Consider the following 24144-nt stretch of genomic DNA (forward strand, 5'->3'; position numbering starts at 1 on the left):
CTGGACACACGACGGGTCCTGGGCAGCCTGGGCTGAACGGCCACCTGTGGCAGCACAGCCTCGCTGCGGCCTGGAGCTCACCAACGTCTCACGTCTGGGGGGTTTGGGGAAGTTCCCCGGTAGCTCTTTCAGTTCTGTATGGCATCTGCCCCAGGCCCGCGTTCTCCACGCAGGAACGTTTTCCTGCCTGAACTGAAGCATCACATTCATAGAATCACACGTTCAGATAACTCGGGGACCCAGCTCAGGGCGCTCTGCCAACCCAGAACACCATCAGTGCCCAGAGCCTCTGGGTCCTCCCATCCCCAGCCGGAAGGTCTGGCCAGCGGTCAACACTCTGTTCAGGGAGTCTGGTTCTGCGTCTGGTGGCCTGCTCCTCGAGCGGCTGGAGTTCAGGTCAGAAACCAGCCTGTTTGCTGCAAGTGCTTCTGGGCCACCGTCTTGTCACATGACTCTCCTGTGCCTGAGGAAGCGTGCACAGTGGGGTTGCAGCGTGGACCCCGGAGCATCCGGCTCTCAGGTGGCAACCCTGTCTGCAGAGCCTCATCTGAAGTGATGCAAGCTCTCCACGCAGGCCGGGCCAGGCCGGTTCCACCCTCCCTGTGGTCACACACTTGGGAGTCCAGTGGGCAGTCCCTGTCCACTGGCGGGAGGCAGGTTTCCATGAAAACAAAAACACAAAGTCCAGGGGGGTCCTGGAAGTCTTCCCTCAGGTGTGTCCCCTGAGAGGCCCCTCCCTGAATGTCACTTCCCCAGGATGTGTCCCCTGAGAGGCCCCTCCCTGAATGTCACTTCCCCAGGGTGTGTCCCCTGAGAGGCCCCTACCTGAATGTCCCCTTGTATGGGGAGGTTTGCCAGGCCATAAACACCAGAGGGAGTGCCCACCCGGCGGTGGGCCTGGCCAGCTCTGTGGTGAGACCCCTGCTCAGGTGGCGCAGCTGACCCCACAGCTGGTCTGCTGATGGGCAGGTCCTGGAAGTCTGCGGCACCTCCCCAGAGGGTGCTGCAGGCACCTAGGAGCCACACTCAGCCACGCAGATGCTGCCACCTGCTGGCGGGCCACGTCCCACCTGGTGGGGTGAGCTTAGGAAGGAGGAAGGAGGAAGGGAGAGAGGGAGACTGCTGATCCCCGCACTCAGAGGCTACACCTGCACCAAATCCCAGGCCAGGTGCGTCTTGCCACCCTGCCCTGCTGCAGTGCCCTCCATCCTCAGCTGCCCCGGAGCACTGTCTCCGCAGCGGGAGGTGTCACACCAAAGCCAGCAGCCAGCCTGTCAGGTCCTTCGGGGCTCGTAACACACACTGGACAGAAGCCTGGACCTCACGGTCTAGCCCCCCCGCCCCAAGTCCACGGCCCTCCCGCCAGCACTCCCAGGCTACTGTGCCCTGAGTTAGCAGCATGTGGCTAGTCAGGGGCCAGGAGGACTCGCTGACCTCTCTGTCCAGGGCACCTGCCCCAGAAACCTGCACCACCAGCCTGTGCAGGTTCTCATCCTGAGACCCACGGACCTCTCTCTCCATCAGATTCCCCAGCCCGGGGTGGGGTCTCTGCTGCACTGGGAGCCGTGTCTCCAGCCCCCAGAACGGTGCCTGGCACACAGCTGTTCAGAACCTTGGTGGAGGACTGGAACCGCAATGCTGGCGGTCGAGGGTGACACCACATCCTCTCTGAGCCACCCTCGCATGGCTTGGCTCAGCACATGCTCAACTACGCAGAGCAAGAGGCAGCAGCTGGTGCCCATTCCACTCGGATGGCCCTGTGTCACCACACCCCACCCCAGATCTGTCCAGCCACAGCAGCCGGTGCCCTGGCTCTGGCCACTTCTGGACACCACTGTCAGACGCTTCTGAAATGTCACTGGTTGGTCTGTGTTGAGGGCACTGGTGGCCTCTGCATTCAGAGGGCAGGACCAGGGAGGTGGCTAGGGGACAGATGGCATTCATCCCTCTGGGGCAAACAGGTCACTGGTGGTGGAGCTGATGGCATTGAGGGGACAAGGAGCCCACACAGGACCGGGCAGGCTGGTGCTGCTGGGATGGCTGAGGGAAGGAGAGGACGGGGAACAGGTGATGCAGCAGGGCTCGCTGCGCTAGGTGTGGCTGCAGAACAGGGTGAAGACAGGCGGTTTTAACAGTGTGGAGAGACTCGCAGCGCCAGCCCGTGGACCAGGTGACCAGGTGACCAGGTGACCAGGGAAAAACTCAGTCCTGCAGTCCCGTAAGGATTCTGGCTGTGGAGATGGACAAGACAGCCAGTCTCCTCTGGTGAGCACACTCCCAAGGAATAACAAGCATTTTTTCCCCACAATTGGAATATTCTGCCGTCTTCCCCGGGAACTAATAAGACGACTAACCCAGGCTCAGGGCCTGGCTGCTGTGGTAACGTCCTCCTTGAGGAGGCTCTGTGCTAGAGTCTTACCAGCCTCAACCTTGATCTCAGAGACTCAGCTTCTGGGAATGAAGGAACACTCGTTAGACAACACCAATGGGTCACTGTGCCTCCACCTGCCTACGTAACAGTAACTGTGTACAACGAGGAATCAGCACTAATGATGCCAACAACCTAATGCAACTGTGGACTTAAACAAAGCTGGCAGGTCCCATGGGCAGCCTCTACTCCTGCCCCTGTGTTGCGATCCACCACTCAACACTCAGGGTCTGCAGGTGAACTGGGCTGCACCAAATCACCACACAGGGCAAGTACCTTTTTCTTTGGGTCCTGTCATGGCTCCTGACCTTAGGGGTCCATGGAAAGAGACAGGAGCACGTGCTGAACCCTTTTATTGGGGAGAAGCCATTCAAATGAGGCAAGTGAACAGGTGAGTGTAGCTCGACCCCTCTGGGTGCCTGCTACAGGTAGGGCCACCCCCAGGGCCACACCTTATTGTCCGAGGGAGGAAAAAGCCCTAGTCACACGGCACTACCTCGCAGACTGCGCAGTGCATCAGGACTAAAGGTGGTGCATTTGGAGGGGCTCCCACTCCCCTGCACCGAGCTTCGTCTCCTTTTGTTTTTCTTACAAGTCCCTGCACGGGAAAGTGTCAGGGAGCCGGGCACAGTGAGGAGGCAGTGAGCAGGGACAGCTCAGGACTTCAAGGGTTGGCTCCCGAGCAGATGCCCTGCAGGACGCGGCAGCCTCTCAGAAGGCGGAGAATCCCGAGGGAGGGCCCACAGCTCTCCAAACCGCGCTGAGGGCCGGCTGCCCGTGGGGCGGAGCGCAGTCTGTGCCCAGGAGAGGCCTCGGGGGCTTGCCGCCGGATCGCCACCTGTGTGAGCCCGTGAGGTCCCGGCAGGGCCGCATGGTCCTTTGCTGGCCGTGGCGGGACCCAGAGGGACTCACCCAGCGCACGGAGGCTGCGGGCCGGCGTGGGAAGGGCGCGGCTCCCCGGGTGCAGTGGGCCCCAGGGGGGGGTGGCCGGGAGACCTTCACCAGGGAGCAACATCCCCTCCCAAGGAGCTGAGGCGTCTCCCGGGGGTGGCCGGGCCAGTCGGCACCTGCACCTGCGGGGTGATCTGCTTCGGCTCCCCCGGGCACACACCGCCCTCCCCCAGTTTAGGAAGCACAGGGCGCGGGGGTCCTGGACTGGGATGGTTCCCTGGTCTCCGAGGCGGGCCACGCGCACAGGCAAGGTCCCGGCCCTAAGGCACCTGTCTCGGGTCCAGCCAGCCTCCCGGCCCCGTGCCCTTTAGGCTGCTTGTCTCCAGGAGGGTCAAGCCTCCCACACAGGCCTTCCCTGATTGCACAATCGGGGCTTTTCTAACTAATTTCTGTCTTTGAAATAATTAAGAAAAACAGTAGCCTTCAGCCATCTGAGCCCCTCTCGGGTTCACCCAGGGAGGCGGGAACCTCCAGGAGCATGACCCGCAGGGGGCGGACACCCAGAGAGGGCAGCCAGCGGACAGGGGCCCTTTCCCCAGCGCCTGGCTCCACACCAGCCTCGCAGCCCTGCCCCCACCCCTGCCCCACCCCCACCCCTGCCCGCCAAGGCCTGCCCACCTGCCCCTTCTGGCACCACCAGCCTCTTCTGTCTCTATGGACTGACTGACCCGTACATTCCAGAAGGTGGAATGACCATACGGCCTGAGTGCTCCAGTGAACTCCAAGGGAGGCACCTCCTCTCAGTTGGGAGAGTGGTTATAGGAAACTTTTCCAGACACTTTTCCTAGACTTAGAGACTCTCTAACATAATTCAGTAATTTTTGCAATCCCAAAGCTCTTGTGTCCAAGAGCTTGGGATTGTGAGGGTTGTTTTTTATTTTATTTTATTTTATTTTTACCAGGGATTGAACCCAGGGGTGCTCTACTACTAAGCTCTATATTCCCCAGAGTCTCACTGAATTGCTGAGGCTGGCCTTGAATTTGTGATCCTCCTGCCTCAACCTCCAGAGTCGCTGGGATGACAGGTGTGCCACCACACCTGGCTACAGGTTTTAAACAATGACAGTAGTCTACCCCAAAACTCAGAGTCTCAGGTGTGCCAAACAGACAGAGCCCTGTCTCCCCCCCCCCCCTCTGTCTCTCGTACTGGGGATTGAACCTAGGAACACTTGACCACTGAGCTACATCACCAGCTTTTTTAAAAGAAAATTATTTAGAAACAAGGTCTCACTGAGTTGTTTAGTGCCTTGCTAAGTTGCTGAGGCTGGCTTTGAACTCTAGGATCTTCCTGACTCAGCCTCCCAGCCACTGGGATCACAGGTGTGGCCACCGTCCCAAAGCAGTCTTGAAAAATGCTGGAGGAATCGCCCCCTGATGTCAAAGATCCTGTGAAGCTAAACAGAGCGGTACCGGCCCAGCCCGGCCCAGCCCCAGAAAGCCCAGATGCAGCCTGCATCTGTTGGTTGGGCAGTTGCTGGTCCCTTCACTGGGTGGCAGGATAGTCCTCTGGATAAATGACGCTGGGAAGCTGGATCCCACATGTGATGAAGGAAGTTGGGAGCCCGTACCACGTACAGAGCCTGACCCAGATGGATCAAGGAACTCCACCCAGAGCTAAACCACACAAATCTTAGAAGAACCCCCGGGGCAAAAAAAGGTTCACCACCAACGGTTTCTCAGATAGGACACCAGGTGACAAATTAAACACAGATACACCAGGCTTCATCAAAGTTAAAAAAAAATTATCCTTCAAAGAATAAAATCAATAGAGTAAAAAGAAAACCCTCAGAATGAGAGAGAGTATTTGCTAATCATCTGATACAGGATTCGTATCCAGAATATATCAAAAACTCCAAGACTCAAAACCCCACTCAAAAACACAAAAATAGGCAAAGGACTGAGATGGGCATTTCTCTGCAGAGGTCCTGCTGGCCGGTGAACACCTGAACTGGTTCTCAACCGCGAAGTGTTAGGGAACTTGGAAAGCACAGAGAGGCCCCGGCCTCCTCACCCCCAGGACGAGCCCCAGCCTGGGGTGGCGGCAGGCCAGGAAGCAGGGCTGGCGGCCAGCACAGGGCTCTCGACCTGAGCTCGGTGCAGAAGGGTTCTGCTTCCAGAAGGAACAGGGAGCCTTTATCTGGAAGAGGCCTTTCCCTCCGTCCCACTCTATTAAAAAAAGATGATTACACCCCAGGTGCTAGAGATGCCTGCAGAGGGTGGGTTTTCACCAAGGATATCAACCTTTCCTAACCAGGCCCCTGATGCAGAATCAGGTTTAAATAAGGGGCAGCAGGGGTGATGGAGCCGAGGGAGGACGCGGGAGGGGCACAGGGGGGAGGGAAGCTGACCGCACCACGGTGCGTGCAGCGGGAATATGTCCCGTGAGGCCACCTGAAGGTCTGACTCTAAGGCACAATAAAAATACATTTTAAAAAACGAGGATGAAGGTTTTCAAAATCAAACCAGGAGGGGGTGCCGGCGGCTGGCCTGAGGCCGCCCCTGCACTGCCACACCTTGGGGCGTCCTGCCGACCACTCCCAGCTCCCCTTCTCAGGCCCCTTTCCTAATTGCAGAAAATGGAGGCAGATGTGACCTGCCCTGTTTCTATGGAGACATCTGTGATGCCACACCTGGCTCCCAGGGTCCCACGGGACGGGAGCTCTGGAAGCTGGTGTTCTCCGACCTGCCCCAGGCAGCAGGTCCCCGCTCAAGGTCAGATTCCCCTGGACACCCTGAGCCGGACTGAGGAGGGTCCCCAGGAGCAGCAGGCCAGCGTGGACTCCGGGCGAACTTGGGAAGTTCTGTCCCCCTTCCTGATGCTACCTAAGCAAGAGGGCACGATGAAGAGGTGCAGTCTGATGCCTCACCCCCTCGCCAGGGGCCTCATGATCCTCCAGAATGTGTCCAGCCGCGACACCCAGAACCCAGAAGGGAGACAGCTCCGAAACCAGCACAGCCTCAGCAGGTCGGCCCAGGCCGTCAGCCGCTACTACCGGAAGATGGTACGGGCCCCGGGCAGGAGGACCAGGGCTGCAGGAGTCAGCCACCTTGGACTGACCCCCTCCCGCTTGCCGTCGGCTGACAGCACTCCACAGATGTGTTGGTGGTGGGTGTCCACAGGCAGATTCCAGGCAGCCAAAGAGCTGGGGCTGGAAGGGAGAGCCCTTGCTGGCCTCGTCCTCCTGCTCGGCGAAGGCCTGCTCTCTCCCATCCTGAGCTCAGTGGCTGGGTCAGGCTGGCTCCCCTCTGTAGCCTGGCTCCCACTTCCTCTGGCCAGCAGAGCCCAGAGCAGGAACCCAGCCCAGGCCTGGGGAGGAGATGCGCCGTTTGCCTGGAGTCTCCCTTGGGAGCGCCTTGAAGAGGAGGGTGAAGGGGGAGAAGAGGACATGGGAAGGGCGTCAGCAGAAGGGCCAGGGGCATCCTGTGCTGCAGAGCCTGAAGCAGGCTTGGCGCCTCCTAGACGTGCCCAGGGCTCAGCCCAGGCTGCTTCCAGTGAGGGTCTGCATGGCTTTTGCTGTGACCCAGGTAGCCGGGAAGGGCAGACGGACGCAGTGGGCACCAGCAGTGGGAGCAGCCTCCTGGGGCCGCTCTCTCACTGACTGCCTCATGTTTCCTGTTTTGCCAGAGTGACCTCAAGGACACGGACAGCCCTGATGGCTTCGTGTCCGAAATGCAGGAAATGAGGAGGGCGTTTCTCAGGCGGCCCGGCTGCCCGCAGTTTAGCACCAGGGCCACATCCATATCCCAGTTGGGTAAGAACCCCAGCCAGGGCCCTGGGGAAAGCCGCCCCTTCCCCTGCCACCCTTCAGCCTGCGTGCGGCCTTGGCGGCTGCTCTGACTCCACCCTGGCACAGGGTGCCCACGCGGGGGGTAGGGGGGAGGGACGAGGTTTTCCTTCCCACCTGTCTCCCACCTTCCTGCTCCGCTCTCATGAGCCAGGGTCCCCAACGCCGTGGACAGGGGAGAGGGAGGAGGCGGGGCTGTGGGACTGTCAACAACGTGGCCAGAAGACCACAGGTAGCGCATTAGGAGCGATCACCGTGGCGGAGCCCGGCGGCTGTCCTGAGCAAGTCCCCGTGTTCCGATGCAGGGTGCGGGGCTCAGAGGGCAGCTGGCGGCCAGTGGTCAGAGCCAGGCTTCACCCCCGCCCCCTGCTCTCGACCTGGGCGTGTGCAGCCTCCCTGGCTGCCCTTCAGGAGGGTAGGCTCGAGGCTCCGTGCCTGTGACCAGCCCTGGAGGACTGTCCGTGGTCTCAGCTGGCAGCTGGGCACAAGTAGCAGCTCCTCCTCCTGGGTGCTGCTCTCCCCTCCCAGGGAGAGGAACCCTGAGGTGGGCAGGTCTCTGGGGCTCAGGGTGCCCTCCTGGGCACCGGTGTGCTCCACGCTCTGCTCCCTGGGCGCTGCCGCTGGCGTGCAGGTGACAGCTGTGGTGGCGGAGGCCAGAACCCACCTCTGGCCAACCCCTCCCACCAAGAGTCACCTTTACCCTGCCCCGTGGTCAACCATCAGGCACCACCGTGGGCTCTGCCGGGGCCCTGGGGAGACTGGCCGTCTGGTCACCACCTGGCACCCTCCACGCTGCAGGTTCGGGCTCTGTGGACGGTCTGCCCAGGAAGGTGTGCGTCAGCCCTGAGACCTGGAGGATGATGGAGGACCCGCTCCTGGACAGGAGGGGCTGGGACACAGGAGTGGACAGTAAGGAGCCCCAGAGCCCCTGCCTGCCCTGCTGGGCCTGGTCCTCCCCAGGACCGCCTCTGCTCAGGGGCTCTGGGAGATGACCTCCCAAGACAGGCTCTGCTTTCATCAAGAGTGGACCCTGCAGGTTCCAGGAGAGCAGTTCCTGGTCTTTGGCAAAACTGCAGTTGAAAGGTTTTGTCCCCAACCTGGGTGGACAGGCCTCATGGGCCTCACTGAGGGGCCCACGGGACACCCCATTCTTGGAGAGAGACCCGAAAGGCACATGTGCACAGATGGAGCAGGCTCTCATTTGCCAAAAGACGAAATCCCCACTAAGATGCGTCCCTCTTGCCTGGACTTGAGGAGACAGTCTACAGTGACCAGCCCCTCTGGGCTGGGGGAGGCGGAGAACCTGGGTCCAAGGAGGGTCAGGCCTGGGGCCACAGGGCCACACTGGAGGGCCTCCTGGCCTCACCCCCAGCTCCGGTTTCTCTGCCCCCTGCGCGCACTGCAGGGACGGGCGTGGACGTGAGAGCGTCCCTGGGGACACCACTGCCTTCTCAGGTCCGCTTCTTGGGGAGGTGGGTGGACGCTGAGCACACGGGGATCCTTAGATTTTACCATGGCAGCAGAATCAGGAGACAGGAGCAGGTCACCGGGGAGGTGGCTGCAGGTGGGCGCCATGCCAGGCCAGAGCGCCCCTGCCCGCTCCTCCTCTGCCCCGCCAGGGCGCCTCATTCCCCTCAGTCAGAGCGCCTGTGAGCTCAACCACCTGCACCAGGAGGACGAGCCCCGGACCCCGAGTCCCGTCACCAGCAGCCCACTCACAGCCCAGAGCTTCCCGAGACCGAGGATGCCCTGGTACATCTCGGTCATCCACGAGAAGGTACTGGCCCCACGCCCCTGGCTCTGGGTCCTGACTCCCCAGGAGGCTCTCCTTCCAGGTCTGCTTAGCCAGGGTAGGCCCCAGGTGGGACCTCCAGACCCCTCTTTGGTTGCAACGAATCTGACACTGACAGGTCCCCCGGCCCCTGTCCGTCCTCACCCAGGGGAACTGCCCCATGTCTAACCCCCAACGCTCTGCCGAGCTGTCGCCCCGAAACTCCCCTCTGGAGCCTTCTGAATCACACCAGCAGCACCCGCAGCTCAACAGGCAGATCTGCACCCAGCTCGATTCCCGCCATGTCCTCTTTGTGACATCCAGGTCCACGAGAGAGACTGGCTTATGACTTGCTTGTCTTACGATTCTCTGTTGGATTCTGGTGTCAAAGGTATCAGGGTCTCACTGAAAAGTGAGCTCGCGGGCACTTTCCCTTCACCCTCCCAGGCTCGGGAAGATCGTGCCTAAGACTGGACTCTCTTCTCCCATAGATTCCAGAGAATTGCCATTGAAGCCATCTGTGCCTGGAGCTTTCTTATAGGAGAGGGTTTTTTAATGACAAATGTGATTTCTTTACAAGAGACGCGTTTCATTTGTCCTCCTGTTTTGGTTGGGTGTGTGTTTGAGAAATGTGCCTCTTTCGTGTAACTTTTGGACTTTGCCAGAATACAAGGGTGACCGCTATCTTCCCCGTGGATTCTGCAGGAATAGCATTGTCTGTCATTTTTTTCCTGGCATGGTAGGAGGTGAGAGTTCTACCCACTGAGCCATTTCCCAGCCTTTGATTTTTTTTTAAAGTTTGAGACAGTGTCTTGCCAAGTTGCCCAGTTGACCTCCAACTTGCAATCCTCTGCCTCAGCCTCCAGGGGTAGCCTCTTTTTCAAGCCTGACCGTGGTAACTTTCACCTTCTCTTGTCTACATCAGTCATGCTAGAGGCTGCTCCATTTTAATTCTTCTGTTAGCATCTACCCTGTGTTTTGTCAATTTTCTCTTGTGCCCAGTTATTTATGTATTGGTACTGGGGGTTGAACCCGGAGGTGCTGTACCATTGAGCCTTATCCCCAGCCCTTTTTATTTTGAGACAAGGTCTCACTTGCCAAGTTGCTGAGGCTGGCCTTGAATTTGTGAGCCTCCTGCATCAGCCTCCCCTGGTGATGGGGTCGTAGACATGTCCACTGCACCTGGCTGTATGTTTGATTTTTATATCATTCATTTTTTTGAATTGATGAAGCATTAAGGAAAGGTACAGAAATGAGTGATAAGATGTTGGGCAGCTGGTGGGAGCACCAGGGAGATGATATTGGATGGAGGCACCGTGGGACTGAAGAGTCCCAGAAAGCCCAGCTCCAGGATATTCAGGTGACATTTACCCCTGAAACTGTAAATGATGATAGCTTTCATGATTTAAAAAGTGTTTCTGCTCTTTGATAAAGCAATTCCACTTCTGAGAAATGGCCGGAGGATAGATTATCTAGAGTCACACAGACACGTGCAGAGTACCGTTGGCTGCACTGTTATCATGGACCAACAGTGGGATTTACCAGACAATGCATGTGAACCACCCAGGGGAAGGGCTGCAGGCTTGGCTGCCTCCAGGAGCACAAATGGTAGCATTAGGGTTGCTGATCTCTCTTCCTAGCTGTCTTAGATGAGCTACTCTCATTTGGTGGTGGGAGTCTCCTGCACCAGCAAGCTACTCTGGAGACACAGCCCAAGAGGAGATCAGTGCTCTTACCACTTGTCACTGGGCTAATTTCAGACACATGCATGTGTCTAAAACCACCAGGGCCAGAACACCACAATGTGAATCTGCATTATTTCCCCCCCTCTAATGTCTAATTCAGACAGAAAGGAAAGTTGTAGGAATAGCACAGATGATTGGCACACGCCTGTTAGATTTCCCGAATGTCAAAATGTTGCCCAGTTTGCTGAGTTCTTCCCCCTGACCTCCTGTGTCTAACTGGATTGTTCCCTTCCTTCTCCCCTTCCTGTAGGTTAATCTGCATTTCATGTTCTCAATTCCCGGGTTGGGTACTGGGATCGTGGATCTCCCATTTTCGCCCTCATACAGGCATTTTAAGGCTATAAATTTGACCTTAATCACATCTTTAGCTCCCTCCCAAGGTTCAGATCGTTTTATCATTTCCTTTGTGGTGTCTTCTTTGCCCATACACTAGACAGAAACGTATCACTGTCTTTCCAAATGGTAAAAAGGCTTCAAGTTATTTTTTCCTTCCAGAATATTCGGTCTGGGGTCATTTTCTCCCTGTCTGGAGACTTTCCTTTATCATTGACCCAAGTTCAGATCTGCTGATGACAAACCCTCCCGGCTCCTGTCTGCCTGAAGACATTTGAAGAACCGAGGCAATGGAGATTCTGAGAAGGAGGCCGAGGGCCCCGAGGAGCTGGGGCGTCGCTGGCTAAGTGTGGGGGAAGACCGGCCTCCTGCCTTTCAGTGGGGGAAGCTGGACGACGCTTTGCTCTCAGGGCAGGCGCCCAGATGATGGGCCACGGAGCCAGCTGCGGGGATGTGCTGCAGCCCTGGGTCTCAGAACTGGGACTCTGGGTGGCCGCCTGCTCCTCCCGGGCGGAGAGGACTGTGTCCCTGACTGCCCATGGAGGTGCCTGTCTTTCTGCCCAGGAACACTCCCTGCTGATGCTGGAGGAGGAGATCCGGCGCCTGTCTGAGCTGGAGACGCGGGTCCAGCAGAAAGACCAGGAGATCCTGGCGCTCCAGCGGGAGAAGGAGGTTCTCAGGAAGCAGCTGAGGTGCCTCCTCAGAAGCAAAAGCCAAGAGACACGGGCGTCTGCGGATAGGAAGGTGAGCAGGGGGTGCTGTGAGTGGCGGGGCTGGCCACCTCAGGCCCCCGGCCAGTCCCAGGCCTGCTGGAACGTGGCAGGCCCCCCTGGAGTGTGGCCTGGCCTTGGGTTCTGGTGGACAGGCTGGACTCCCGCGGGGACTTAGGCAGGGGTGGGAAGTGGGAGGCGAGCGCTGTGAGCTGGGCCCTTGACTTGCCTTCTCCTGGACAGTCGTGGCACTACCAGGTGGCTTCCCCGCTCATATGTGAGGCTGAGCCCACCTCTGAAATCTGCAGGCTGGAGGCCACCTTGCAGGTGTGACCCACGCCAGGCTGTGGGTGACACAGGCAGCGGTTCCTGGGTCGCCCTGACCTGCCTGTGAGCCCTCTCCCACTTTCTGGCTTTGGACGGCTCCGACCCGGCCTCAGTGTCCTGGACTGTGGGACAGGGGTGGAGATATGATGCCAGGTCTGGGCAGAGGACCCATGAGGCAGGTGTGTCGGGTCCTTGGATCTTCCCAAGACTTGACCCTGCCCGAGCTTATGCTGGGGCGGGGAGGAGGCCCGGACCACAGACAAACTCCTCAGAGCTGCCACATGCAGAGGGCAGGGCCAGGCAGATGGGTTCCCCACCCACCCTCCAGGGCCACTGGGTGTGAGCTGTGGAGTGCCCAGGTGAGACGTGTCAGGGGTGCTGGTCTGCACTGGCCCCGCAACTCCTCCAGATGAGCATGCCTGTCACTATAGGCCACTTGCCGGTGGCCCAGAGCCCTGCCAGCTACCCGGGACTGCCCATGTGCCGACCACTGCACTGCTGGGCTGACAGAGCACCCAGTGCCCCACCCTCTTCTGCAGTCGCCCTCCTGGACTGGGTGGGGGCAACTGCAGTCAGGGACTGGTCGTGTCCTGCAGGAGCGGCCCTCGGAGGCTCAGAAGCTGGGGGTTCTGAACATCCTGAAGTCCCTCTACAAGGATGAGGAGGAGCAGGAGCACTGGGTGCAGGTGCGGAGCTGGCCGGGCCGCGCAGGGGCACTCCCCTTCTCCAGGGCGGCCCGGGTCCCTGCTAAAGGGGCCAGGCATGCTGTCCCCAGGTGCGGCCATGGCCTGGGGGGGCCGTCCCCAGTGCAGGTGAGGGGTGGGTCATGTTAGCCCTGTGGGCACAGGTCCTGCCATCTCCTGACAGCAGGTGCCACCCTGAGCCGGTGGGGCTGGGCAGGGGCTGGGCAGGGGCTGGGGCTTGCCTGGCCGGTGAGCTGCTCCGCAGCAGCTGGGATGAGGTGCCCTGTGAGTGCCCTGCCCAGCCCCCTTCTTCTCCCTCCCCAAATGCAGGAGGAGCACGCCAAGGAGCCCAGCGAGGAGGAAGAGGAGGAGGAGGGGGAGGGGGAGGGGGAGGGGGAAGGGGAGGAGGAGGAGGGGGAGAGGGAGGGGGAAGAGGAAGGCCAAGACAAGGGGCCCCCGGTGACCAGGGCAAAGGGCAGCATGGGCAGGATGGGGGCCGTGCCTGAGGAGGGCACTGAGGGGGAGGAAGAGGACGAGGAAGAGGTCCGGGACCAGGAGGAATCGGAGGGACGGAGCTGGGAACTGCGGGAGGAGGAGGGGAGCCCCCCGAGGAAGGCCTACTCCCTGACCGAGTCCTTGGAGGAGGAGCTCATGGCGCAGCTGGAGGAGTACGAGCGCATGCTGGTGGAGTTCCAGGGCGAGCTGGGGGTCACCAGGACCAGATACGCCCTGGCCACAGGTGGCGCGGCCCAGCCAGCCGGCCAGGGGCGGGCGGGGCAGGGGGGGCAGGGGGCGCCACCCAGGGACGTGGAGTGTCCCCCGCCAGTGGGACCGTCGTGTTCACGCAGGAACCATCACGACACTGCAGCGGCAGGTGGAGTTCCTAGAATCCCAGCTGCGAAAGATCAACACGGAGAACGAGCTTCTGCGGAAGGAGCTGCGGGAGCGGAAGCAGCAGCTGCAGGCCATGTCCGACAAGGTGGCTGTGCGCTGGCCCAGCGACGGGCGCCCTGGCCCCCCAGCCCTGGTTGGCTCACGTCTGGCGGCAGGTGGAGGCTCCCAGCCCGGGGCGTCTGAGCACTGGCCCAGGGTCACGTGGCTGATGGTGGCAGAGCGGAGATTCCCACCAGGGCCTGTGGGAGGCTTTAGCCCACATGTCCAGTTGGTGGCCCTGCTGCCCTCTGGCCCTGACCATGTGTCTGTCTCCTGCCCCAGGTGCCCTTGGTCACTTCCGGGGTACCCCCTGGACGAGGCCCTCTGTGCTCGGAGAGCGTGTGGTGCGCGGAGCCCCCTTGCTCTTGCGGATGCTCTTAGCTCTTCTTACCCAAGCTCCCGGTGGCACCTCTTAAAGACTCAGGTTTCTAGTCCCGCAAGTCCCTGCCTCTCGCTGCCCTCCCCAGCAGCCGCCCGCAAGAGCCCCTGATTCTTCAGGAATCTCGAGTTTTGAAACGGCAGGCTCAGCACCTGCCCCTCGGGTCTTCCTCTCCCCTGCACCCTTTCCACCTTCTCCTGTCAACAGCATCCTGTCACACCAGCCAGCTCTGCCTGGCACCAATGTCACCAGGATAGTGGCTCATGGTCCCCAAGTCACCGAAACCAGAGTTTTGAAAACAGCCTCAGGGCTGAGCGCCACAGTCTGAGCCTCTGCCCCCACACGGGCTCCTTCTTGATCTCCCTCCTCCCTGGTGCAGAGGTGCTCCGGGGCTTTCCGGCAGGGTGCGCAGGCAGAAGGCCTGGGGACACAGAGCGCCTGCGTCCCACTCTGGTGTCAGATGGCTCGGTGGGCCGCAGGTCCAGCTGGGAAACGGCATCCTTGAGCCCTGCAAATGCTGTGCCTGTGGCCGTCCAGCCCAGGCTGCTGCGGGGAGGCCCAGGCCTGCCGACCCTTCTCTGGATGCCACTCCAGCAGTGGAGGGCTGGAGCTGCCCCTTGGCCGGGTGTCCGGGCCTCACAGGCCGGGCCTCTCTTCGCCCACTTCCCAGGCCTCAGTGGCCGTCAGGAAAGCTGGCCCTCCTGCCCTCTGTTCCGGATCTTTCTGCTGTTTGTTTTCTCTGAGGCTTCTCTGGCAGAGTGGTGTCCCTCGGGGAGCTTCAAAGGGCAGTGTTCTCAGGTCTGTCCTTTTGGTTTGGTCAGCAAGCTGGGAAACAGCACCAGTGTCTTATCTAGAAGGCCAAGGCCCTGGGGCGGGTGGGGGAGGCAGCCAGCCGCACCACTTCCCACCCACTCAAGCAGGTGGCCTCTCCAGCCTGAGGCCCAGCTGTCTCTGTCAGGGTGGATGAAGGTAGGAACCTGGCCCCTTGAGGCTGGGAACAGGGGTGGGCCTTAGTTTCTGAAGTAACTAGTCCCAGCCTCCGTGGGCCGCTGCCTTCCTGAAGCCTAGGAGCCGGTGGGTGAGCCGGGAAGTTTGCAGTTCGCCCTGTGGGCGGCTTAGGTCCCGCCAGTCCGACACCGCCAGGCTCTCAGGCTCTTCCTCCTCCTCTGTCGCTTTACGGAGCTGGGGAAGGAGGCAGCGGGAGCCAGGGCTCCGACTCTCCCCTCGGCACGAGCATCCCAGGCCAAGCCTCTGTCTGCCTTCCAGTTCTCCAGCCTCCGGGAAGAGAAGAAGCACCAGGAGATGATGGGGCTCATCCAGAAGGACAACCTCGTCCTCCGAGAGGTGCCAGCCTGGGTGGTGTGGAAGGGCGGGCCGGGGGCTTGTCCCTGCTCTTGTTGGCCGAGCCTGGGCCTCTTCAGGCAGCACCACCCCCCATGCCCCAGGCCTCCAATCTGCACCAGGGGCCCTGGCGACGGCTGGCTCTGGGGTGGGAGGGAGGAGCCAGGCCGTCGTCTCCAGCTGTGGGAGAGAACCAGTGGGCACCACACGGGAGCACCCAGGCCGGAGGGTGACTCCTGTCCTCCCTGGCTCCTCCCAGCGGGTGTCAGAGCTGGAGACGGAGCTCAGCAAACGTGACCTGGCCATCACGGAGCTGAGCACCAAGGTGGGGGAGCTGCAGACGCAGACGGACCTGGACCAGGACCACCGGCAGCGATGGAAGCAGCTGCATGAGGATCTGCAGAGCAGGAACGAGGTGGTGCAGCAGGCAGAGCTGGCCACCCGCGTGGCCCTGGAGAGCGCCCAGTCCCGGGTATGCGCCGTCCTCCCAGGCCTGGGAGACCGTGCACCAAGTGGGCGGGGGTGGGCCTTGGTCCACCTGGGATCCCAGTACCCAGGGAGAGCTGCCGCTTAGGCTGTGGCCCGGGAGGGAGCAGGCGGTCGGGAGCACCCACAGGCGGCCTCGCTCAGCAGGGAATGGGCCTTGGGGTGGGCTAGGAAGGTGCAGAAGGTCTTGGTAAGTGAACCAGGCAGGAGAGGGCCCAGCCAGCCCTGCTCTGTTAACGTCCTTTGACTCTTTCAACAAAGCTGTGAAGTGGACCTGCTCACTGTCCTCGCTTCACAGAGGTGTGGCCTGAAGCAGGGAGGATGGGTGAGCCACACCTGCTGTGGTGCTGGGGCCTGAACCTGCTGCCTCACCTGGGGCTGCGCTCAGCCTGGAGGTCATGAGCACAGCACGGGATGGGTGCACCTGCCAGAGAGGGACCCAGAGCCCACCTTGATTTAGGATCCAAACTCAGCAATGGGAAAGGTCTCACACACACACACACACACACACACACACACACCACACACACACACACCACACACACACCACACACACACACACACACACACACACACACGGGCTTTTGAAGTGACAGTTTCCTTCCCCATCCACCCTCCAGGCAAGTCCACTCTGTCCAACTCTGTTCCTCTTCCTGTTCAGGCCAGCCTCTCCCATTGGCCTGGACAGCACCACCGGGGCCCTCACACTCCACCTCTTTTAGAAATCCAGCCCCACCCTTGTCACCTACCAACTCTCGAGGACTTGGTAGAGTGTGGAATGCTGTGAGACTGGGGTCCCCAGGACACCATGCTGCCGTGGAGCATGCCCCGGATGACCAATAGTGCTGTGCACATGGAAGTGCTCCTGGTACAGAGAAGTCCCTTGTCCCCTCTGTCCTCTGGCCCCTAGCATGGTGCTGGGGATAGAATGGGGGCACAAATGTGGGAAAGAGCAGGATCCGCCTCCCCTCGAGGCCCAGGGGCTCACAACATTCCGGCTGTTGCTTCAACTGCCCAACAGGCAAACAGACACGATGACACTCCCTGTCACTCCAGGCCCCTGGCTCTCGGTGGCATCCTGCAGTGTCAGGGATGCTGGACACAGGGGTGCGCGGAGCTGCTCTGGTAGCTGCAGCTGGGGACCCTGCCTGAGGCTGGCAGGATGCCGCAGAGCTCACTCTGGTCTGCGGGAGGCGTGGGGGCGGTGGCTGCCAGCGCACAGGATGCTCACGGCGGGAGAGAACACCTCCCCTGCAGGGCCTGGCTGAAGGCTGCTCCACAGCACCAGGCCTCAGGCCATGAGGAACAGGAGGAGGGGTCCCAGACCAGGTCAGTTGTTAAGTGCCCAAATCCAGGGCCAACCGTGCTCAGGGGAAGGCCTGCTGGACTCCTGGAGAGTGTCCTTGAGGGCCAGGAGCGGGCTGGCTGGAGCTCCCTGCAGGGTCAGGAGATGAGGCCGCGGCTGTATGCAGCCCTGAACTATATCTAACTCAGTGCAGGTTTTACTTTTTTTCCAATTTAAAGACAGGCAAAAAGTTGACGTAGCAGAAGCTTTTGGTTTTGACGCTAGGCTGCCCAGGGTCGTGGATTTGATCTGGTACCTCTGAACCTGGGGCAGGCATGTGACCTCAGGCCCATTTCCAGCTCCTAACACCATGCACAGGGAGGGCAGGACGTGCCTTCCTGGCCTGTAGGACTCAGGGCATGGCACAGCCAACGCACAAAGCATCTTTCTGGGGCAAAGAGTGATGGTATCCTCCCTCTGGTGGCAGCTTGAGAGACTGAGGAGTAAGATCATCCAGGCCACCTTCAATGTCAGCGGGATCAAATCCTTGGCCACTGAGATCTCTGACAACCACATCCTGGAGGCCCTGCAGGTACTCTCTAGTATTCTCTGCCTCTCCTTCCTCCAAGACCTGCAGCTGGGGTGGGGGGAGGAGCCTGGGTTGGATTTGGGGGCTCTGTCACCCTGGCTGTGCACCCGTCACCATGGCCCCAGGACCAGGCTTTCCTGAGCGGAGGGTACCAGACCCTCCCAAGGGGGGCCAGGGAGGCAGCGTACTGGTGACTGGTGGCTGCAGCAGCCACAGCGCCTCCTGACCACCACGAGCAGGGGCCAGCTGCTGCCTCGCGGGGCCACTTTGCTTGGCTCAGGCTCCTTGGTGGAGGACTCCCTTCTGCTGGAACCAGACCAGACCTCTGAGCCAGGGCCCAGCCTCAGCCTTGAAGCTCACTGACTTGAGGTCCCTAAGCAGGGGCTCAGAGGGGCGGGGGCTGCAGCAGAAGTAATGCAGGCTTGGTGCATTGGCAGGAGCAGTCACCACCCACTCAGCGGTGGCCAGGCTGTGGGCCACTCTTGGGCTCCCTGGGCCACTGGGGCTTGGCTTTGTAACGGCGAAGTGCACACCCACTTTCAGGATACGGTGGGACCCAGAGCTCTGGGGTCTCTGAGCACCTGAGGCTGAGCTGGGGGTCACTTCTCACTCACGGCCACTTCTGTTCCCAACACCCATACCTCCTCCACGGTGTTGCCCTTTGAGCCCAGCACACACCCATGCGTCCCATCGGCCAGGTCCTCTGCCTCAGAAGTGTGGGGGGTCTGGTCAGTAATGCTGCTGCTGTAAGCAGGAACAGAGGGGAGAGGTCAGTGGCCTGGCTCCTGCTGGTGGGGGAGGGAGCACCCAGGGCCTATGCTCAACCTGATGTGCTGACAGCCAGGGCAGAGGAGGGCTGGGAGGGGGACAGGGACTTTCCCTTGACCCAGTGCTACACAGACAGAAAGGACCTGAGGGACAGATGTCCCTCCTAGTCTCTGGGAGGCTGGGCTCCTCACACTCTTGGGCGGAAGGGGTGAATGGGCATGGGCTTCGTGGTGAGCCAACCCAGGAGCTGATGGTGGGGGTCTACTCCTGCCCTGCCCCTGCCTCTCCTGTCCGCCCCTGTCCGCCCAGGCTGGAGACCAGCTGCTAGAGTCCTACACCACAGGAACTGGCAGAGGGCACCAGCAGAGGTTGTGGCAAACACTTGCACACCACTGCTCTAGCCAGCCTCCAGGGGAGGACGGGGCAGTGTCCAGCAGCCCACAGGGCCTGGGCAGAGGCTGTAAGACCAGGTGGGAAACAGGGAAGACCACCTGCCCATGTACTTCCTGTCCAGAGGATCATCTCAGAGAGGAGCGACTACTACAACCAGCTGAAGCAGAAGGGGGTCAGAGTGCCCCCGCTGCAGCAGTCAGAGATCATGCTCACCAAGCCCAAGAAGGCCACCTCCAAATAAGCCCAGCAGGGCCCAGGGCAGGGCGCCCTCAGAGGCCAGGACCCGGGGATGGGGGGGGGCTGCTCTGATTCAGAATTAAACCCTGGTGCCAGCCTTGGTCTCCTCTCTTCCTTCCCTGCTGCCCCTGTGGCTAGTCTCCTCCACCCTGGGCTCAGGGTCCGCACACCAGCACTCACCCGGGACCTTCTTGGGGAGGCTCACACTAAGCAACCCCCCCCCCCCCCCCCCCCCGCACAGCCCCAGGTTGAAGGAGCCCGAGGTGCCTCCTGCCCTCAGGCTGACACCTCCCCTTCTCTGTAGCACCCACTCCCCGGCCATCAGGGGCCTGCTGTCTCCATGGGCACAGGTGTCTGGGCCACTCCCTTGGTGGCTGGGCTGGGGGCTTTAGAACTCCTCCCACCCCTCCGCTCCTGGACTTCTGGTTTCGGGAGGCCGCGGGAGGACCAGGTGCCCTCTGCAGACCCTGAGTCTCCCGGCGGCGGCACAGCAAGACCCCGACCTGAGCCCCTCCCCCGTCCGCCCCTCCCGCCCGCCCCTCTGGACTCGGCTCCGCCCCTCCCGGCCCGCCCCTCTGGACTCGGCTCCGCCCCTCCCGCCCGCCCCTCTGGACTCGGCTCCGCCCCTCCCGCCCGCCCCTCTGGACTCGGCTCCGCCCCTCCCGGCCCGCCCCTCTGGACTCGGCTCCGCCCCTCCCGCCCGCCCCTCTGGACTCGGCTCCGCCCCTCCCGCCCGCCCCTCTGGACTCGGCTCCGCCCCTCCCGCCCGCCCCTCTGGACTCGGCTCCGCCCCTCCCGCCCGCCCCGGCCCCGCCCCGCCCCGGCCAGGCCGAGAAGCCTCCCGCCGAGCGCGCAGCAGCCCGGGTGCCCGGCGCAGGTGAGACGTGGGGGATCAAGTTGCAGACCCCGGTGCGGACGAGGGAGGGAGCGGGCCTGACTGCGCGCCCCCGGCCCTCCGAGGCCCTCCAAGGCCTCGGCCTCCCTGGCCTGAGGATCGCTGTGCACGTGGAGGGCAGACCTGGCCCCACCGCGGACTGTCTGTCGGGCCTCAACTCCTGCCCAGCTCTTGGTGGCGCTTGGGGACAACTTCAGGGACAGTGACTCCCTAGCAGGGTCCCTCTCCTCTGTTTTATTTATTTAAGGCTGCACTCTTCTGGGCACCCAGAGAAGCCTGAGTGGGCAGGTGGTGTGGCTGTGGAGGTAGCACTCTCCCTGCTAGTGTTGCAGCGTAGCTGCTACAGCTCCAGCCATCACATCAAGGGAGGAAGAAGGTGGCTGTTAATTTCACAAAAGCAAAAGCCGCCCCCCCCCCCAGCATTTTGCCTGCCCCTGGCGACCAGGGCTGTTAAGCTGATGAACCCAGATGAGCTAGAACATGGCTGCCTGAAACAAGACTGATTCTGCCCACTAGGAATAAGGCATGAGTGTAGGACCACAACCCCTCTGCCTGACACATTTCAGAAGCAGAACTGGCACTCCAGTGACATCTGGCCCCTGTGGGCCTGAGCGTCAGCCCCAGCAGAGTTCCCACCTGAAGGCTTGGTAGGTTTGGGGACTGGACAGCTGGGTATTCCGAGGCTTGGGGCTGACTCCTCCTGGAACAGCAGCCTAAGGACACAGCAGGGCAGCCCAGAGGAGGCTGAGCCTTCCTACTGTAGGGCCTCAGCTGCTGTGCACCCAGGTTACCTAGCACCCTGCTTAGGTAGGTAATAGAAGGTCAGAGCAGGCCAGAGGCCAGCTGTGAAGTGCCCGCAGGGCCTCCACTTCAGTCCCAGCCCTCCTCCCTGTCTCTGGGGCACAGGACGGGGCTGAGTGCTGGAGAGCAAGACAGTCCTGCAGAAGGCAGAGCCACAGGAGCTGGGTGGCCTGTTCCAGCACCCGGCTGTCCCTCCACCCTCCGACCTGCCAGGGCTCTTGGAGCCCCTGGACCCCCAAGCCTGGCAGAGGGTGGGGGAAGGGCAGAGGACATAGCTGCTGTCCTGCCTGAGGCTACTAGGCCTCCTCCCCCACAGCCTGGCTGTACCAGCCTCCGCCCCAGTCTTTCCAGAGGTCAGCCCTGGGGCCTTATCTGGCAGGGCTGGGAGACAGTTATCAGCCACAGGAGCTGGCCATAGTGTCCTCATCCCTGAGGGCAGCACCAGCCATGCTGGTCTCCCCTGATAAATGCACTGTGGAGGCCAGGCCCCAACGCCCCAGGGGGGCCCTTCTGGGTGGAAACAGGGCCCACATTCCTGAGGGCAGGGCTGGGCAGCCTCTCACCCTCCTGGGTTGGAATTCCTGCTTGGCTTAGCCCTCCCCACGTGACCCTGGGCAAGTTACTAAACTACCCTGACAGGTCAGGTGAGACCGACAGGTCAGGTGAGACCGGCTCATCTTAGTGTCCCTCCTCCCTGCAGAAGGCCATCCCTAACTGCAGCCCAGACAAGGCCTGGCCACTGCCCTGCCTGGCTGTGCTTTGGGGTGACGTCAGAGCTCTGCCTCCGGCCCAGCTTAGGCACCACAGCATGCAGCCCCACGAGAGCAGTGTCCACTACAGCAAGTGGGACGACAGCAGCAGGGACGAGGTCAGCATGGCTGCTGTGTCCAGCACAGAAGAGGCCTCCTGTGGCAGGAGGTGAGAGCTCTGGGGGAAGGCTCCTCCCACCTGTCCATTCACGGGCCCACAGCCCTGGGCCTTCCACTGGGTGGGCTCTTGGGATGGGCATCTCCCGGCTTTAGCAGAGGACCCAGGCCTCCCTTCACCTGGCCCTCCTGACGCAGGCCACCCTCCCTCAGGTCCTCCTCCCGCCATCCCCCGGCTCGCTTGGGTGGCCCCTCCAGGGCCTGGCCTGGGGCTCACCTCCCAGCTGTTCTCACCCTAGGGTCGCCCAGAAGCTGTGCTCGGGCAGGCTGGGGATTGCCATGAAGGTGCTGGGCGGAGTGGCCCTCTTCTGGGTCACCTTCATCCTGGGCTATGTCACAGGCTACTACGTGCACAAGTGCAAATAAAGGCTGCCCCCCTTGCAGCCAGGCTGACCACAAACGCTGGGGATCCTGGGCTTGGAGGGACAGAACCCTTCGTGGACATGGACCTGAAGGCACAGGGACACAGACCTAGGGGCAGAGCCAGCTCATAGGCATCCGGGCACAGGAAAACGCTAGTGTGCATGGTTGTCAGGGGCCCCAGCACATGGGCCACGTCCCTCACAGGCAGCTACCCAGGGGCACACAGAGCTGGAGACTGGGCCCTGTCAGCCTGGGTCCTGTGGCCAAGTCCCCAGAGTTCCCTGGGCAGCTGTCCTCCCTAGCTAAGGGCTTCCCTCGTCAAGACCAGGGTGGGGGTGCTTTCTAGAGACCATGGGGGTCCTCCCATGGGGAAGTGCAGAGACGTATGGCCCTGTGCTCTCTGGGCCTGATTCCTGGTTTGCAAGGACGGTGGCCCCCTGTGCACCTGTCCTGAGGGGTGGAGACCAGCCCCAGATGCTTCCTGTGTAGAGTGGGGTGGGCCTCTCAGCAAACAAGGTCCCTGTTGGGCAACCCAGCTCCCAGGGCAGCTTCTGGAGGATGGTGGTGGTGTGCCCACCAGCTGGCTTCGCCCCAGCAGGGCCTGCTTCTTTCCAGTGCTTGGTGTGGCCAGGAACCTGGCACAGAGCAGTCATCACAGGTCTGCTGGACCAACAGCAGGAGGCATCGCCTGGCAGGCGTGACTCGCGGCCAGGCCTGTGTGGAGGACCTGCTTCTCTTGCTGCGCCTTCTTGGCTACCATCCTGTCTGGCTCTTGGCCTTGAAATGTGTCCTGTCCTGGATGAATCCTCTTGTAGGGACACAGGGGCAGGCCTGAGCCCAGGATGTGGCTGGTCCTATTCCGTCCACCTGACACATGGGCCTGCTGCCCACCTTGAGAACCTTCGTCCCTCCTGGTACCTGCTCCTGCTTCCTGGGCTGTGTGCTCTGCCAGTGTGTGCCACCAAGGGCGCTGCCAGAAGCGTCCCTGCAGTAAAGTGGTCTCACCCTGCCCGCTCTGAGAGCGGGAGACGACGAGCAGCTACTGGGCTTGTGGTCAGGGAATCAGAAGGCTGAGGCCCTGCCTACCTCCAGGCTGGACCCCCACCCCCCAAACTCCTAAAACCAGAGGGGCTGGAGAGACCTTGCCCAGCGTTGGGGAGGGCCGGTGCAGCTGGTCTCCCTGCTGTCCCATGCCCCTTGCTAGGGCTCTGAGGAACGGTGAGGCTGTTTCACAGGCCTCTCCAGGCAATGACCCTCCTATGGGAGCCTGCAGCAGTCCACTCCAGTGGCCCTGGGCCTCAGCTCCAAGAGACGCCCAGCTATACCCAGTACTGCCTGGCTGCACGCTTGGGAGGAGAGGCAGCAGCTGGAGGCTCTCCCCAGAGCCCTGTGGGATGGCACTACTGTAGAGGTCTGTGGCAAGGGGCACAGGCTGCCCGGTCAGTACTCTGCTCCAGAGGTCTGGGGTGGGCCAAGGCTGCGTGGCCCTGGGCAGGAGTAGTGTGCAGATGGTGCCAGGAGGGACAGCCCACGGGCAGGTGCCTTCCTAGCAACAGGGGACCAACTGGGAACCAAAGGAAGGGCAGCAACAGAGCTTCGCTAGTCTGCCCAGCCCTGCGCCCCAAAGCCAGTCAGATAGCCCTAGCTCACCCTCTGGCAGCCCTCAGACACTCCGCCTAGGGACTCCAGCCAGCACCCTGGTGCCCACAGCCTCACCGGGCCACCTCCATAAGTGACCCCAGGCTCCAGCCCCCCCCCCGACCCTTGTGGTCATGAATTTGGGTCCTGGGGCTTTATGGTCCTCGGAGGGTTGGGAGAGCATGACAGGACCCTGCAGAGCAGTCCCTCTGCCCCCTCCTGGAAGGTCTGCTGGACTGGCCCGAGTGACTGGCTGCCTGGGCGAGCCCCAGTGGGGTCCAGATATGGGTGGGGACAGCCAGGAGCAACTGCATGGGCCCTGGTTCCCAGATTCCCCATGTGGGCCACTGTGGGCTAGTGTGGATTTTAGGCACCTC

At 61.5% G+C, this 24144-nt stretch overlaps 2 protein-coding genes across 2 annotated transcripts; both read left to right on the plus strand.

Moving 5' to 3' along the window:
• The first annotated feature begins 6219 nt into the window (after positions 1 to 6219).
• On the plus strand, positions 6220 to 19148 carry Ccdc27 (coiled-coil domain containing 27). Its single transcript, XM_077791345.1, has 13 exons — positions 6220 to 6381; positions 7005 to 7126; positions 7803 to 7807; positions 7963 to 8073; positions 8784 to 8941; positions 11608 to 11757; positions 12647 to 12736; positions 13079 to 13472; positions 13582 to 13712; positions 15312 to 15389; positions 15646 to 15858; positions 17645 to 17749; positions 19029 to 19148. The coding sequence occupies exons 1-13, from the start codon at positions 6220 to 6222 to the stop codon at positions 19146 to 19148; spliced, it is 1839 nt and encodes a 612-aa protein (XP_077647471.1).
• An 816-nt stretch (positions 19149 to 19964) lies between these two features.
• Positions 19965 to 22235, plus strand: Smim1 (small integral membrane protein 1 (Vel blood group)). The gene is made up of 3 exons (XM_077791453.1): positions 19965 to 20021; positions 21541 to 21758; positions 22006 to 22235. Exons 2-3 carry the CDS (start codon positions 21649 to 21651, stop codon positions 22130 to 22132), a joined length of 237 nt encoding a protein of 78 aa, XP_077647579.1. The 5' UTR covers positions 19965 to 20021; positions 21541 to 21648; the 3' UTR covers positions 22133 to 22235.
• The last annotated feature ends 1909 nt before the right edge of the window (positions 22236 to 24144 follow it).

This window comes from Urocitellus parryii, chromosome 11 (assembly GCF_045843805.1).
Source record: "Urocitellus parryii isolate mUroPar1 chromosome 11, mUroPar1.hap1, whole genome shotgun sequence".
NCBI classification, from domain to species: Eukaryota; Metazoa; Chordata; class Mammalia; order Rodentia; family Sciuridae; genus Urocitellus; species Urocitellus parryii.